At 42.9% G+C, this 16,631-nt stretch overlaps 1 protein-coding gene across 1 annotated transcript in view; it reads right to left on the reverse strand.

Annotated features, from left to right (window-relative positions):
• LOC126252188 (uncharacterized) overlaps nt 1–16,631 on the reverse strand; it is a 1,014,765-nt gene that overhangs the window by 617,114 nt on the left and 381,020 nt on the right. Inside the window, exon 2 of the mRNA XM_049953059.1 lies at nt 7,983–8,114. Within this exon, the coding sequence (XP_049809016.1) occupies nt 7,983–8,114 (132 nt within the window). The remainder of the gene's footprint in view (nt 1–7,982; nt 8,115–16,631) is intronic.

Raw genomic sequence — 16,631 nt, forward strand, 5'->3', positions numbered from 1 at the left:
CAAGACCAACTGTACTGCCATGACTGCATATCCGCCAGGTTAACAGCCACTGCAAATTGAGCCACCAGTGCCACCAGCCCTTCACAAAATTGTTTTGCATTTGGCACTCTGTAAATGTATCAGATATTTGTGATATTCGCTTCATTTTAATAATAATCGTGGTCTTAATAAAAACTCTATATTACACCCGTTATTATCCCAAATCACAAACCTGGACAGGATTCCTATCCTAGTGAATTTAATTCCGAGTGTCCTAATTTATTATAAGAAAGTGGCTAAACTTTGAATTTAGTGTTGTGTTGTCATTTGCAAAGCCAATTATAATTTTGGTTAAGCACATGAAAACACATTTGTTATTTAAGGAGTTACAATTTATTGTGCTTTACTTAACTAATAACTAATGATAAGAGTACGAAAGTTTAAGGATCCTCATGTACCAAACTAGTTACACTACTGGCCATTAAAATTGCTACACCACGAAGATTACGTGCTACAGACGCGGACTTTAACCGACAGGAAGAAGATGCTGTGATATGCAAATGATTAGCTTTTCAGAGAATTCACACAACGTGCTGACATGAGGAAAGTTTCCAACCGATTTCTCATACGCAAACAGCAGTTGACCGGCGTTGCCTGGTGAAACGTTGTTGTGCTGCATCGTGTAAGGAGGAGAAATGCGTACCATCACGTTTCCGACTTTGATAAAGGTCGGATTGTAGCCTATCGCGATTGCGGTTTATCGTATCGCGACATTGCTGCTCGCGTTGGTCGAGATCCAATGACTGTTAGCAGAATATGGAATTGGTGGATTCAGGAGGGTAATACGGAACGCCGTGCAGGATCCCAACGGCCTCGTATCACTAGCAGTCGAGATGACAGGTATCTTATCGGCATGGCTGTAACGGATCCTGCAGTCACGTCTCGATCCCTGAGTCAACAGATGGGGACGTTTGCAAGACAACAACCATCTGTACGAACAGTTCGACGACGTTTGCAGCAGCATGGACTATCAGCTCGCAGACCATGGTTTGCGCTTACCCTTGACGCTGCATCACAGGCAGGAGCGCCTGCGATGGTGTACTCAACGACGAACCTGGGTGCACGATTGGCAAAACGTCAATTTTTCGGATGAATCCAGGTTCTGTTTACTGCATCATGATGGTCGCATCCGCGTCTGGCGACATCGCGCTGAACGCACATTGGAAGAGTGTGTTCGTCATCGCAATACTGGCGTATCACGCGGCATGATGGTATGGGGTGGCACTGGTTACACGTCTCGGTCACCTCTTATTCGCATTGACGGCACTTTCAACAGTGGACGTTACATTTCTGATGTGTTACGACCCGTGGCTCTACCCTTCACTCGATCCCTGCGAAACCCTACATTTCAGAAGGATAATGTACGACCGCATGTTGCAGGTCCTGTACGGGCCTTTCTGGATACAGAAAATGTTCGACTGCTGCCCTGGCCAGCACATTCTCCAGATCTCTCGCCAACTGGAAACGTCCGTTCAATGGTGGCCGAGCAACTGGCTCATCACAATACTCCAGTCACTACTCTTGATGAACTGTGGTATCGTGTTGAAGCTGCATGGCCAGCTGTACCTGTACACGCCATCCAAGCTCTGTTTGGCTCTATGCCCAGGCGTATCAAGGCCGTTATTACGGCCAGAGGGGGTTGTTCTGGGTACTGATTTCTCAGGATCTATGCACCCAAATTGCATGAAAATGTAATCACATGTCAGTTCCAGTATAATATATTTGTCCAATGTATACCCGTTTATCATCTGCATTTCTTCTTCGTGTAGCAATTTTTATGGCCAGTATTGTATATAATGAAGCAATGCAAAGGCTCTTTCAGAGCCAGTGTAGCTAGATTTGCATTCTGTCTAGTTGCTTCAAACCGAGTTTAAGAAAGAACTGTTACCTATTCTTTTACAAGTTGGTTAATGCACAGGCATACAGACCCTGTACAAATCAATGAAGTTATAGGTGATGATCATTAGCAGACTCCCTGATTTAAATTCAGAGTCGTTTCAAGCTTTTCCCTGTTCACTATTGCTACCAGTTTCATGTGTGTCGTTATTCGTTTTTATAAACTGTTGCACCAAGTTCATGTGAGGTATGTGTTGTTGAGAGGGATGTATTGCTGTTTACTATCCCATTGGTCATTTGATTATCTGACTTACTAGTTAGTAGCACATTTAACTGCAAGATCAGGTTACTGTGTTATAGTGTGAACAGATACAAGGAAAGAGTTCAGTGTGTGTGTGTGTGTGTGTGTGTGTGTGTGTGTGTGTGTGTGTGTGTGTGTGTGTGTGTGTATGTGTGTCAAGGAAGGTTAGGTTAGGTTAGGTTAGGTTAGCCTTAGCGCTGCCTTCTGCTTTGTGAGTATGCTTGACACAAGAAAGCCCAATTACGTTGGCGACCTGTTTTAGTATGTAATGTTACAACTTGCTTTGTGCTGGCAGAACGTCTGTTCTTGACCCACCGTTTACTATTGTTTATACTCTGCTGGAGTGTATCGGAAACGAATCCAAGTTTGATTGTTCTGTTGCCATTAGGTTATCTCACGGTCACAACTTTCAGAAATTCCTCGCAGAGATATAACGTTATTATCGCTTATCGTTCAAAGTGTTCGGTGGCAGCGTTACAAGGTTTCCGGAGGTATATGGCACCTGCTGTCTGCGCACGGGTCACTCAGTTCCCGTAAATTACGGGCTGGTGTTTTGTGAGCGAGGAGCTGGTGCTCGGTAGCGTCCGAGTTATGTTCCATCGTGTTCATATCAGGCGAATCTGGTGACCAAAACAGCAATGTGAGCACGTTGTCAAGTTCCTTAAATCCCTATAGCACGATATATACTTGCGACACAGACAATTATCCTGCTTGACGATACCATCGCCATCTGAGGATGACTTCAAGCAAGTGGTATGCAATAATGTTCACATTGTAAACAGCTGCCATGTTGGCTTGGATTACTACCACAGTCCAATTCGGCAAACAATTGGAAAGTTGTGGTAAGTTCTATGGGACCAAACTGCTGAGGTCATCGGTCCCTAGGCTTACACGCTGCTTAATCTACCTTAAACAACCCACACACCTATGCCCAAGGGAGGACTCGAACCTCCGACGGGGAGAGCCGCGCGAACCGTGGCGAGGCGCCCCAGACCGCACGGCTACCCCGCGCGACTCGAATTTGGAAGGTACCGCATTCATTGCAATAACAACTGACGCTGTTGTTGGATTAACAAGGGAAAACATGGGGGTCGTTTGCTGTTCAACATTACGCGCTAAACGGTGTGCTCCAAAACACTTTTACCTGCACCAGCATTGTACTATATCGTCAGATCGGCCGCAGATAGCTGCCTATCCTGTTTACGAGGGCTGAGAAGCGTCCGGTCTCCACGTTCTGTGAAGAGGCGTGGACGTCTCACACCTTGTCACCTAATCGTGATTTCACTGTCCTCCAACCATACATATTCACGACTGTATCACACGGGAAACCGACCAGTTTCGCAGTTTCTGAGATTCTCGTTACGAGGTGCTGAGCGACAATAATTTTCTCTTTGTGTCAATATCGCTTACGTCAGAAGATTTCCCCATTTTCTTGCCGCGTCACGTGCCCACAACTCCCCTATGCGTCATTCAGCCTCGAGGTGGGCAATGGTCATATTATTTAGGCTCATCACTGTTGGTTCAGCATGGGTATGGATCGTAAAATGGAAATAGTTATGCGTTCGAACATTAGATGGCATAAAGTATTGTCTAGTCTATTACAATACTTACTGCACTCTAAAGCCTCATATCATTATATCGACTCACTTAATCTGCTTGTCAAACTATTATCATTCATTGTGATACTGATATTTTCTTAGACTATTTCACATCCCATTGAAGAATTAAAGATGTAATAGTTAATAGTTAAATAAATCCGAAAAAGGGCAAAAAGATGGGGGGGGGGGGTGCGAGAGAGAGGAGTGTCAGTAGTCGAAGCGGCTTCCTCTGTATTGCTTAACAGTCACATCTCGATTGCTCTTACAGTACAAGCAAAATTATTAACATGCAGTGAGAATACTGCACAAGAGTGCGCTTCCTCTCGTGAAGTTAAACATTACTGCACCAACAGACAGGCCGCTGACGTAAAAAAAATTATAATCCTTGCGTAGTTCTCGCACCATTCTGCAGCCCAATGTTCACCATACAGTACTATTCGTGAATAGGTGATCATCTGGATAAAGGAAGATGAGATTTGTACTGCTACATACCGTTTGCTCTGTACTGCGAGAAGCAACTAGATTTTTCTGCATTTACTTTTCTTTGTTACTATGCTTTTCAGGATAAAACCGAAGATTGGAGGACAGACCATCATGCCATTGGTTAATTTTGGGAGTCATGAACAACTATGTGTCCAAACGTTCATTATGTTTCAAGTTGAGCTCTGAGTGTACATGAAACAGTATTTATTTAGCCTAAGGGATACGATATTCAGTACTAGATAACCTTTTACAAATTAAGCGGATGTAAGTACATAAAGTGAATTCTCTTTTATTTTACAAATAATATCAGAATTAGCATGTGATGAAGACTTTAGAAAATTTAAATATTAAGATACTCCTTCTGACTTTTCTTAGCCAAGACTATTTATACTGAGACATGACACTGATTTAGGCGTTTTTGCATTGCTAGCCACTGCCTTCCACTAAAAAACATACAGAAAAATCAGCGATTCTCAAGCTCATCACAAAGAAAAATATTTTAACTCCAACAATAACTTTTACTCACAACAAAGAAGATTACCGATGGGATCGCCAATCAGCGGCCTACTGGCTAACTTATTTGTGAATCAAACAGAAAGCAAGATCTTTGACAAAATAGTAAAATCAAGGGAACATAACCGAATGTACACGATATAATTTGCCTAGTAGATGATCTATGTGCCCCCATAAACGAACTAAATGATGGCATACACTGTCAACCCATAAAACACAAAGAATCGGATAAAAGGTTCAGTTTAATACACAAAGTGAACAATAAACAAGAGTTCACAATAGAGAAAGCCAATAACCATTAGCACTGTTATCCATGACTAAGCCAGTCGCCCCATACTCTTACTAAACCAGCTGAACGGCGTTCCCATAGTCAAAAGACACTAAATGGAAAAATGAAACATAGTAAGGACAAACCAGCCCGCTCGGTTAGCCCTGCGGTCTAACGCACTGCATTCCGTGCGGGAAGGTGTGCCGGTCCCCGCCAAGAATCCGCCCGGCGGATTACTGTCGAGGTCCGGTGTGCCGGCCCGTCTGTGGATGGTTTTTAAAGCGGTTTTCCATCTGCCTCGGCGAATGCGGGCTTTTTCTCTTTATTCCGCCTCAGTTACACTATGTTGGCGATTGCTGCGCAAACACTGTCTCCACGTAGGCGTACACCATAATTACTCTACCACGCAAACATAAGGGTTACACTCTTCTGGTGTGAGACGTTCCCAGGGCAGTCCACTGGGGACCGAACGGCACAATAAGCCTGGGTTCGGTGTGGGGCGGTGGTGGGGTGGGTGGACTGCTGTGGGGTTGTGAACCACTGAGGGCTACGGCGGGGACGAAGCCTCTCCGTCGTTTCTAGGTTCCCAGTTCCATACAATACAAGAACAAACCACTAACATTGTTAAATATAGTCAATCTATTATCTATCACGTAATTTGCAGTTGCTGTCAGTCTGTATATGAGACCAAACGTGTAGGAAAAAAATGGTTCAAATGGCTCTGAGCACTATGGGACTCAACTGCTGAGGTCATAAGTCCCCTAGAACTTAGAACTACTTAAACCTAACTAACCTAAGGACAACACACACATCCATGCCCGAGGCAGGATTCGAACCTGCGACCGTAGCGGTCGCGCGGTTCCAGACTGTAGCGCCAGAACCGCTCGGCCACCAGCGGCCGGCAAACGTGTAGGAATTTAGAGCCAGATATGCGGAACTTCTCAGAGCAGCTCCCACTCTAAATTTACTGTTCTCCTAATAGCACAGAGTCCGCCCTTTGTGGTCTCGCGGTAGCGTTCTCGCTTCCCGAGCACGGGGTCCCGGGTTCGATTCCCGGCGGGGTCAGGGATTTTTCCTGCCTCGAGATGACTGGGTGGTGTTGTGTCAGTTTATCATCATCATTCATCCCCATTACGGTCGGAGGAAGGCAACGGCAAACCACCTCCATTAGGACCTTGCCTAGTAAGGCGGTGCGGGTTTCCCGCATCGTTCCCCTACGCTCTGTAAAGAAGCATGGGACTTCATTTCCATTTTTCCAATAGCACAGAACCACGACTCAACATAATAACCGATTTAAAAATTATTGAATCTACTAATAGCTTGCACTGAAATTAACGATAGAAGCGAATTATCAAAAATCAGTAGTTCGTCGAAAAAAGTACTAAAGAGGTAAATACGACACTGCATTAAAACACTAAAGAACCATACAAAGAAACCAAAAACAAAACACATGACCCTCTTCCCAATTACATCAGGCTTCTTTTCTCAAGTATTTCCACTCCTACTCCAAACATCGTATGATTACCCTCCACATCAAAGTTCCCCCTCTCCCCCCCCCCCCCACCCCCCTATCTCTTTCTATCTGCATGTATGTTTCTGCACACGCACAAGCACACGCGTACAAAGGTAAAAATTTCTAATGTGGCTTATTCTGAAATCTCGCGTCCCGTCAGACAAACACACAAGGAAACACGACATGAGCTGAGGATACAAACGTTGCATTTCGTGAAAAACAAACAGTATGCGCGTGCAACTATTAAAACAACGACAATGAACAGAATAACTGTTTTCACACGTCTAATACGCCAGTAACGAACCAGAAACAATAAGTCAGACACGACAAACGCGCTATCGTATATCGATTTTAAATCTGTAATGAAAGAAAACTGAGAAATTTGCTTTTGACAAGTTGTATACTATATGGTACCATAGCCCCGGCAACACTATATAATTGATTATATTATGCATGGTAAACGTAACTGTACTATAATCTTAATAAATAAAGGAAAATAGGAGAAAATGGAAGGAACATGTAGACCGTATGGGTGGAGAAAAGTTCCCGGTAATGGCTCTAAAATATAAATGCGTTGGAAGAAGAAATATACAAAGACCCTCTAAGAGATCGATACCGTAACAAGCAATTTCCTAATACATGAAGTGAAGAAGAAGAAGAAGGAACCATCTTTATTTTAAAAATTGTATTGTAGAACTGATTCTGCACACAGCGTAGATGTGTTACATTCCGTGGATCAACGGCGTATTATCTATCACAGCCCTTAGCTATGCCTGTATATAAACGTAAATTAATGCCTAATTATAACTAATGCATTACAGAAATAATTTTAAGTTGAATTTTCTGTGAAGCTCCCCAAGATGTTATCAAGGCATAATAACCTTTTGTATAAATAATAAACAAAAACCCACAGCTGATTCCATGTAATGTACTAAAACACTTACAGGTGAAACAAAACATACAATCCGCGCCTTGCATAAGCTAGAAAAAACCTGCATTAAGACCCAGACTCAGATTCCTGATGAGGAACTCAGATTTTAGAATTAAGGCCTTCCAGCACCAAGGTAGCTATTACCATTAGGGAAAACGACATTAACAGATGGCAGAGTTGTACGCTAAACTCGTGACACGCCGTACTTACATGCTATTCTAGCGCCAACAGATGACGTGGTGCTCGGTCGCGCACATGGTCCACAGCATCTAAACTCAGAATTAACTGTGCATTATCTGAATTAACATTACACTCTGTCACGGTAGACTAGAGCACCAGCATAGTATTTGGCAAAAGTTACTTCGACACTCGTGTTTTGAGAACATTATCATCTTTACGATTGAAGTTGAAGCATCGTGTATGAGTTTCTCTGCGCAAAGGTAAGGTCGCGGTGAGCCAGCTGGCAGGTGGCAGGTGTGGTGCCTGTGGACGGTACTCACCACCGACGCCCATGACGATGGGTCCTGCGTAGGACAGGTTGTTGAGGTGGAAGCCCCGGCTCTCGTTCTTGACGCGCACCGTGTGGTTTCCTCGCACCTCCTGGGCCACGGACAGCTGGTCCGCGTAATAACCTGCAACCAGGCCAGACAACACGACGACGCTATTACACAGTGACGGAAAAATAAATCACAATATCAAAAAATAATCAAATTAAAGTAATAAAATGTTGGGAATACATTCGTCTGGATAACATTTAACTAATGTAGACGCGAGGTAACCCATTGCAAATGTGAAATGCAGCCGCTAGAATGTTGAATGCAAGCGCGTAAACGTGCATGCATTGTGTTGTACAGGTGCCGGGTACTGTGACATTATTGTTCATATTTTTGAAAATTTTTGTAAATATGTTATTGAAACTGTTAAAGCAGAAGTAGAGACATATTGTTTGAAGCGAAATCGATACTGAAACTCTTTGATAAGATTAAAGTGAATGTACATATTAAGAAAAAGGATGTAATATTTACTTTTAAATATTGTAAAGATATCTATTTATTATAATTATTAAATGTAAAAAGGTGCTATAATGTAATTATGTATGTAATAGTTACTGGCACTCACTTAGGGCTGGAAAAGATGGAGTAGTTCCGTCAGGAACGGAAAGCTGTATAAGCGTAGGAAAAGGTGGGAGCGGAAACGTTTGGCAGGTGCGAACAAAGTTAGTCGGTGGCCAGTGATCTTACAAGGGAACCTCCCCATCGCGCCCCTCTCAGATTTAGTTATAATTTGCCACAGTGGATAGGCCTTGAAAAACTGAACACAGATCAATCGAGAAAACAGGAAGAAGTTGTGTGGAACTATGAAAAAAATAAGCAAAATATACAAACTGAGTAGTCCATGCGCAACATAGGCAACATCAAGGAGAGTGCAAGCTTAGGAACGCCGTGGTCCCGTGGTTAGCGTGAGCAAGTGGTCCTTGGTTCAAATCTTCCCGCGAGTGATAAATTTATTGTCTTTATTTTCGCAAAGTTATGATCTGTCCGTTCTTCATTGACGTCTCTGTTCACTGTAATAAGTTTAGTGTCTGTGTTTTGCAACCGCACCGCAAAACCGTGCGATTAGTAGACGAAAGGACGTGCCTCTCCAATGGGAACCGAAAACATTTGGTCGCATGGTCGTAGGTCAACCGATTCGTCCACAGGAAAACACGTCTGATATATTCTATACGACACTGGTGACGGCATGTGCGTCACATGACAGGAATATGTTATAGACTTGGCGAATGGGTAAAAAGATTCTTCTACCTTGCCCGATTTAGGTTTTCTTGTGGATGTGATAATCACTCCCAAAAAAGTGATGAAAGCATAAGAGTTTGTCACATAAACTGCAACAAATGAATGCAATAGTTTCACAGTCGCACAATTTTCCCTGTGCTCTGTCAAAACATATGTTTTTAACGTTTTCAAATTTTTCCGGTGTAGACCGTCAAATCCTCCATATGTCCAAGCAAATTTGAACATGTCCTGGAATTTTGGAGAGCGAAGTTGATTATGTGTGAGTGCCTGAACTTTGATAATTGTCTGAAAATAAAAATTAAATTGTTCGCTTGAGGGAAGACTTGAACCAAGGACCTCTCGTTCCGCAGCTGCTCACGCTAACCACGGGACCACGGCGCTCCTGGGCTCACGTAGCCTTGTTGTTGTATATCATACGTATGGACTACTCAGTTGGTATATTTTGCTTATTTTTTCATAGTTCCACACAACTTCTTCCTGTTTTCTCGATTGATCTGTGTTCAGTTTTTCAAGGCCTATCCACTGTGCCAACTTATAACTAAATGCGAGGGGGGTGCGATGGGGAGGTTCCCTTGTTAGAGGCAGCACGTACAGCGCCAGCATAGTGTGGAGTGCACAATATGGTTGCATCTTGCCTCGGTTGGAAACTGCAATTTATCACGGCCTGGTATGGGGAGAAAAACGGGCTGTTGATTATAAGATGGATCATCGCAATGAAGAGGAAATAAGTCCGACATGGATAACTGCTCTTGGCCGTTCTGATATTAATGCAGTTATTGCCACCAACGCCACCGTCGCTGATCACAGCTTACAGGGTACGACATTTTAGCTATGTATTATAGTGTGTGCCTGGAAGATGAAATGTGCTTTAAGAATAATAACCATCATCCAAATTAACAATTGTGTCCACCTGGTAATTTATCCCGCTCATAAACCAAGCAGGATCCTAACCTGGTACATGAAAATTCCGAGTGACCTGTATTCAGACAAGACTGTGAAATCTTTAATGTATTCTTGGCAAATCAGTGATTAATCAGGCCGGCCGGAGTGGCCGAGCGGTTCTAGGTGCTACAGTATGGAACCGCGAGACCGCTACGGTCGCAGGTTCGAAGCCTGCCTCGGGCATGGATGTGTGTGATGTCCTTAGGTTAGTTAGGTTTAAGTAGCTCTAAGTTCTCGGCGACTGATGACCTCAGAAGTTAAGTCGCATAGTGCTCAGAGCCATTTGAACCATTTGATTAATCAGTAATTTATGGAAAGAATAACTGATAATTTCATAATTAACATTACTATTATTTTCTGTGCTAAAATGATTATGTAAGGTTATGCCAGATTCAGAGACCACATTACATAAATTGTCTACTGCTTTCACATTACGTATTAATGAAAGGAAATACTAAGTTCATGATTAATGGTGATAAATAGTAACGTAAAACAGTTTATAGTGAATCAATGAAATGTTGAGTACCAAATATGTTTATATAGAACCCCCCTCCCGTCGTCCAAATTTACTTTTGCTTTCATGAAATCAGTCTGTTTGGTTAAGCAATTGGGTACTGTAGTTTTGTTTCGAGCGGGTAAACTTTTCTTGTATTGCTGAACCATCTTTTATCTAAATCTAAAGTGAAGTCTGTTAGGTAAGTAGGGATTTGCAATCTTTTCTGCTGTCCTACTCAACTTCAGTACAAGTGCCTAGACCGAGCGAGGTGGCGCAGTGGTTCAACACTGGACTCGCATTCGGGAGGACGACGGTTCAATCCCGTGTCCGGCCATCCTGATTTAGGTTTTCCGTGATTTCCCTAAATCGCTCCGGGCAAATGCCGGGATGGTTCCTTTCAAAGGGCACGGCCGACTTCCTTCCCTGTCCTTCCCTAATCCGATGAGACCGATGACCTCGCAGTCTGGTCTTCCCCAAAACAACCAACCAACCAACCAACCAACCAGTGCCTAATTAGACTGGCGAATAATAGTGTACCACCAACCACATGTACTGTTATCGATACGGAATAGTAGTCTAACTACTGTTATTTGCCATACCTCTGAACTAATGACTTATTTGAAGAAACGAGTTAAAGTCTGATGCTTATTCCTTAGGTTAACACACACGGTTATAACACTTGTTTTTGTGGCTTTGCTGTCCGGATAGGTAACTGTATTTCTGTTTGTTACATTGCTTACTATGAACAGTGTAGTATAAGAACATTACAGTTGGCTTTGCATGACAGTATGTTTTGTAAACCAATTCAGAGAATACAAAATACACGCAAGTATTACATCTGGTTTTACATATCAGGATAGCAAATAACACACACAAGTCAAAAGGAGGAATATTACAGTACCTGTTTGTGGGATGGAGTCCCATGCCTGTTACACTTGGTCGGTCAATACAAGCAAGGTTAAAGCTGGTTGTGGATGACGTTGGAGCTGTCATCCGATGATGTCCCATATATGCTCGATTGGAGACAGATCTGGTGATCGACCAGGCCAACGCAACGCGTTAACACGCTATAGACATTGGGTTACAAGAGCGGTATGTGGGCGAGCGCTATCCTGTTGGAAAACTCGTGGAATGCTGTTCATGAATGTCAGCACAACAGGTCGAATCACCAGACGCACATACAAATTTGCAGTCAGGATGCGTGGGACAACCGGGAGAGTGCTCCTGCTGTCATACTAAATCTCACTCCAGACCATAACTCCAGGTGTAGGTCCAGTGTATCCAACACGCACACAAGTTGGTTGGCAGGCCCTCAACTGGCCTCCTCACAACCAAAACACGCCATCAGCGGCAGCTAGGCAAAACCGGCTTTCTTCAGAAAACACAAAGGACCTCCACCCTGCCCTCCACTGAGCTCTCGCTTGAAACCCCTGAAGTTTCAAGTGGTGGTGGTTTGGGGTCAGTGGAATGCAGGGTGTCTGACTCGGAGCCGTACTTGAAGTAACAGATTTTTAACATAAAACTTTGAACATAGCTGCTAAGGTTCAGTGGCCGTGTCAGAATTATATTAGAACAAATAAGCCTTCGGTCACAAATATTAAGTCAAAATTGACCAGGTTTCGACGCTACTCTGAGCGTCGTCTTCAGAATTAAACTAACTGTTCTAAAACATATTAGGTATGTAATACATTAATAAAATTAAAGTTTGTACTGACTGGAAAGAGATGCAGTACTTACAAGTCACATTTAAAAAAATCTAAGCCGGAAAGGCGACGTCATGAATAGTTGTAAATAAGATGGCGAGCCGCTAAGGTCTGCTCGTACTTGAGTGAACAAGGGTTGCAACAAGACTGAGGTGCCCACATTAGAAAGTGTGGGCAAGTAAACAAGGTGTTACTACGAGCGCCATCTAGTAGCCGCAGAAACAACTAGGCTACTGTACATTCAAAATTAGATACATGAAATTGTGATGCAGCTGATTCAGGCATAACGTAAGCACTAATAATAATAGGATGAAGTTACATATTTATCTGCTTTAAACATACATTTTGTAACGTAAAAAAACGTCAGTTATGACATACAAGAAAACGGCAAAGATGTAACAGGAAAACAACATTTCGGTAAACTGCATGAGGAAATCTGAATCAAAGATCAAGCAATGGCTTTATACAGCCGAAAAAGTTTTTATTTCGCAGCTGCAGCTGTTCGTTGAGAATGAGGCCGTGACGAGAGAGATGTTTGAAAATCTGCAATTCCTCTAAAACATCTAACCTATGCCCCTTCTTTTCGGAATGCAGAATATTGCTATCGCCTATGGCTTTAAGCACGTGTCCAGTAATTAAGAGGTGATCGGCAAAGGATGAATTTAGGGGACTGGTGCCGTTCTTTCTCAAAATATGTTCTTTATATCTGATGGTGAAAGCACGTCCAGTTTCTCCTATATAATAGAAGCAGGTATCGCAGATGATCTTATAAACGTCAGAACTTGCTGTAGGGGAGCGAATGGATTTCAAATTATGAATGAAGTTTCTCCTTAGATTATTATTAGTAGAGAAGGCAACATTGCAGTTGTATTTGTTGCGAAGCATGCGCTTAATCTGATAGGAAATGGGTCCTATGAAAGGAATAGAAAAGCGTTTTTTTGGGTTAATTTCAGTGCATGAGGTGTTGAGGTAGTTCTTGCAGTTTTCTTTTTTAGGATATCGTCCACTATGTTAGGCGTATATTCATTATTGACTGCTATGGTTTTAAGTAAATTAATCTCCTCATTAAACTTTTCTGTTGAAAGTGGTATGGAGGTGGCTCGGTGGACGGCAGAGTGAAAAAAGGCCATTTTTTGAGACTGTGGATGAAGAGAGGAAGCAGGCGCGATTTGCTCAGTATACGTTTCTTTTCGAAAAATATTGAAAGTGATGTTATTGTCTTCTATTGTAAGCGTCAAGTCTAAATAATGTAATTGGCGGTTTTCGTTTTCGAGTTCAATAGTGAAAGAAATTTTTTCATGGAGGTCGTTAAAAAGTTTAAATATATGATCAATTCTATCGGCGGGTCCGTTATAGATGACTAGAATATTATCAACGTATCTTGCGTAAGAAAGGATACCTAGTGAAGCGGCTGAGACACGGTTAAACAGCTTAGCGTCGAAACCTTCCTTCTCAGTAGCACCACATGGCCGTCCGGAGCCCGATCTTCTTGTGACCGTGCGTTCTCGTGGCCATCACCGCCAGAAATCATGTACAGTGGGTACAGTCGTGCCAAATCTTTCTGCAGTATCGCAGAGGGAACATCCACCTTCTCGTAGCCATGTTACATGACCTCGTTCAAACTCACTGAGAAGTTGATGATGGCGTCTTTTTGTAGCCTTAAAGACCTTCTTGAGTGACATCAGCTCACCACGGTCGGCCAGAGTGGCCGAGCGGTTCTAGGCGCTTCAGTCTGGAACCGCGCGACCGATACGGTCGCAGGTTCGAATCCTGCTCAGGCATGGTTGTGTGTGATGTCCTTAGGTTAGTTAGGTTTAAGTAGTTCTAAGTTCTAGGTGACTGATGACCTCAGATGTTAAGTCCCATAGTGCTCAGAGCCATTTTTGAGCTCACCACGTAAAATCTCAAAGGTATCTAACGCCACTCTTAGACGAGTGGTGCGAAATTTGAATAGATAGCATCTTTCGGATGTAGAGCACGCCTACCATCTTCCGTTTATATCGCGCAACTCCTCCTTGGCGTTGTGATTTTTTTTTCCGTTAGTGTATTTTAACACACAGTTAGCCTACGTTGATTGAGAAGAGTCAGTCGTGGAACCTCTGTACTTTCCTACCGTCCTACAACAATCACACACCGTTATTTCGGTAACGATAAGTATTGTGATATCAAAAGATCGAATGTTCTAAAGCAATGGTCGTCAAACTGAGTTCCGAATCAAGTGTTTGTGCGGCCCCGCGGTTCCCAGTCGTATTTTACAATAATAGTAGCTGAATATCCGACGATGCCCGGGTATATAGTCATCCTAATCTATTATTAGTCTATCTGCTCCTTCGCTCTCTCGCTGTCCATCTCCTCCGACCGCTGTTTGTCCATCCCTCCCCTCTACTTCCTCCTCACCCACTCCGAGTCCCCTCCTCCTCCTCCTCCTCTTTGTCCGTCTGGTCCTTCCCCCTATAATATAATAAAAAAGATTAATAGAATAATAAAAAATAAAATGTGACCTTTTAGATATATTGAATTAATGAGATTATCTTTTCGGCACTCGGACAAGCACAATAAGCTGGGCTATGCCTGTAAAAGGGTAAAGAATCCTTTCATATTAGTTGCACCATAAGCGAAATAGCCCTCCTCTTGTTGTACGTTTATACTTACCAATCGATCGCCGTTTTCACCAACAAAATCTTGATCGTGTCGGTGTTGCGTCAATCGGATCTTCTCAATTTTCCGAAGTACACAGGCAGGCTTCAGTTCTTCTGGATGCAGTACTACTCGAAATAATAACTCAGGCAAACTTTCAGTTAATGAAACAATACTATATTCTTCTGTTCGATGGACATAGAAAATACATACTCTTCACTTATTCACATCGCCTAAAATGGCTGACTCGATTACGCACCAAGATACTTGCGTCTACCTTCCTTCACCAACAGAGCGCGAAACCCTCCTCGTACTGAGGAACCGGAAAACATCTTATGTTCTTTAACATCTGAAAATCAAAAATACATGACGGTAGGCACAGATTCACCGCTTCACCTTTTCTCTTTGCCTGTAAAGAAAACGAAAATATAAAAGTAAGAAATGCAAAAGTCGGTTGTGAGCTCTGCAACAAATGTGACAAACCCTATTTCTAGGGCTATATTTTAATTTTGACAAATGGATTTATGCCGACATTTGTAAAAACGGCGATGATACATCAGTCCATACTAATGTAAAATTGCCACCTTCTGAAGAAGACAAATTTAAATTTGTTGAAACTTAGGTAAAGAATTCTTTATCCATTGCAACTGGTCGGCTGTTTATAATTTTATTAAATGCAAAAGGTTTATCACACCGCCACTCTCCGTGCATCTCCTCCTCTTCTATCCGTTTCCCCTCTCTGTCCATCTCCTGCTCCCCACTATCTCGTCCGTCTCCTTTCCCCTCTTCGTCTGTCCATCTCCTCGTCAACCATTCTTTCTCCACGTTATCATGACCGCCCCCCAATAGGAGGCTGCTCGTTCTTACTTCTACAGTATTTCTTTCCAGGTTTGGTTGATATTTGTAAGAAGCTCTTAGCGTTAGTTGACTTCTCTGGATTCGTCTGTTAGTTGCGAGATGCATCTGAACTAGCCCCTGGATGTCGATTCGGCAGCAAATCCGTCAGGGACATTGCGACTGTTGGTGATGTGATTCTGAAGTGGAAACGCGAAGGAACAACTGCAGATAAAGCAAGCCCAGGCAGACCTCACGTTCTTACGGACAGGGACCGTCGGGCATTGCGAATGGTTGTTGCAAGAAATCTCTTGAAATTAGCAGAAGGAATCACTCGTGAGTTCCAGACTATTACTAGCAGTCCAGCTAGCACAATAGGCAGTTTAAAAAGATGGGGTAGAATGGTCGAGCACCTTCTCGTAAGCCACACATTTCTATAGTCAGAGCTTGAGGTGGTGTGAAGACCGACGTCGCTGGACAATAGATGAATGGAAAAAAAGAGTTATTTGGAGAGATGACTCACGCTATACTCTGTGGCTATCCGATGAAAGTGGTTGGTTTCGATGAAAGCCCAGAGAACGTTACCTACCATCATTTGTAGTGTGCCAACAGTGAAGTAAGGAGGAAGTGGTTTTACGTTATAGAGGTGTTTGTTGTGTTTACGGTGTGTTCCTATTATTGTGCTTAAGAAAACGCTAAATGCCGAAGAATATGAACACACAGCATTTTGTGCTCCAGAAAGTA

The sequence above is a fragment of the Schistocerca nitens genome, chromosome 4, assembly GCF_023898315.1.
Source record: "Schistocerca nitens isolate TAMUIC-IGC-003100 chromosome 4, iqSchNite1.1, whole genome shotgun sequence".
Taxonomy (NCBI): Eukaryota; Metazoa; Arthropoda; class Insecta; order Orthoptera; family Acrididae; genus Schistocerca; species Schistocerca nitens.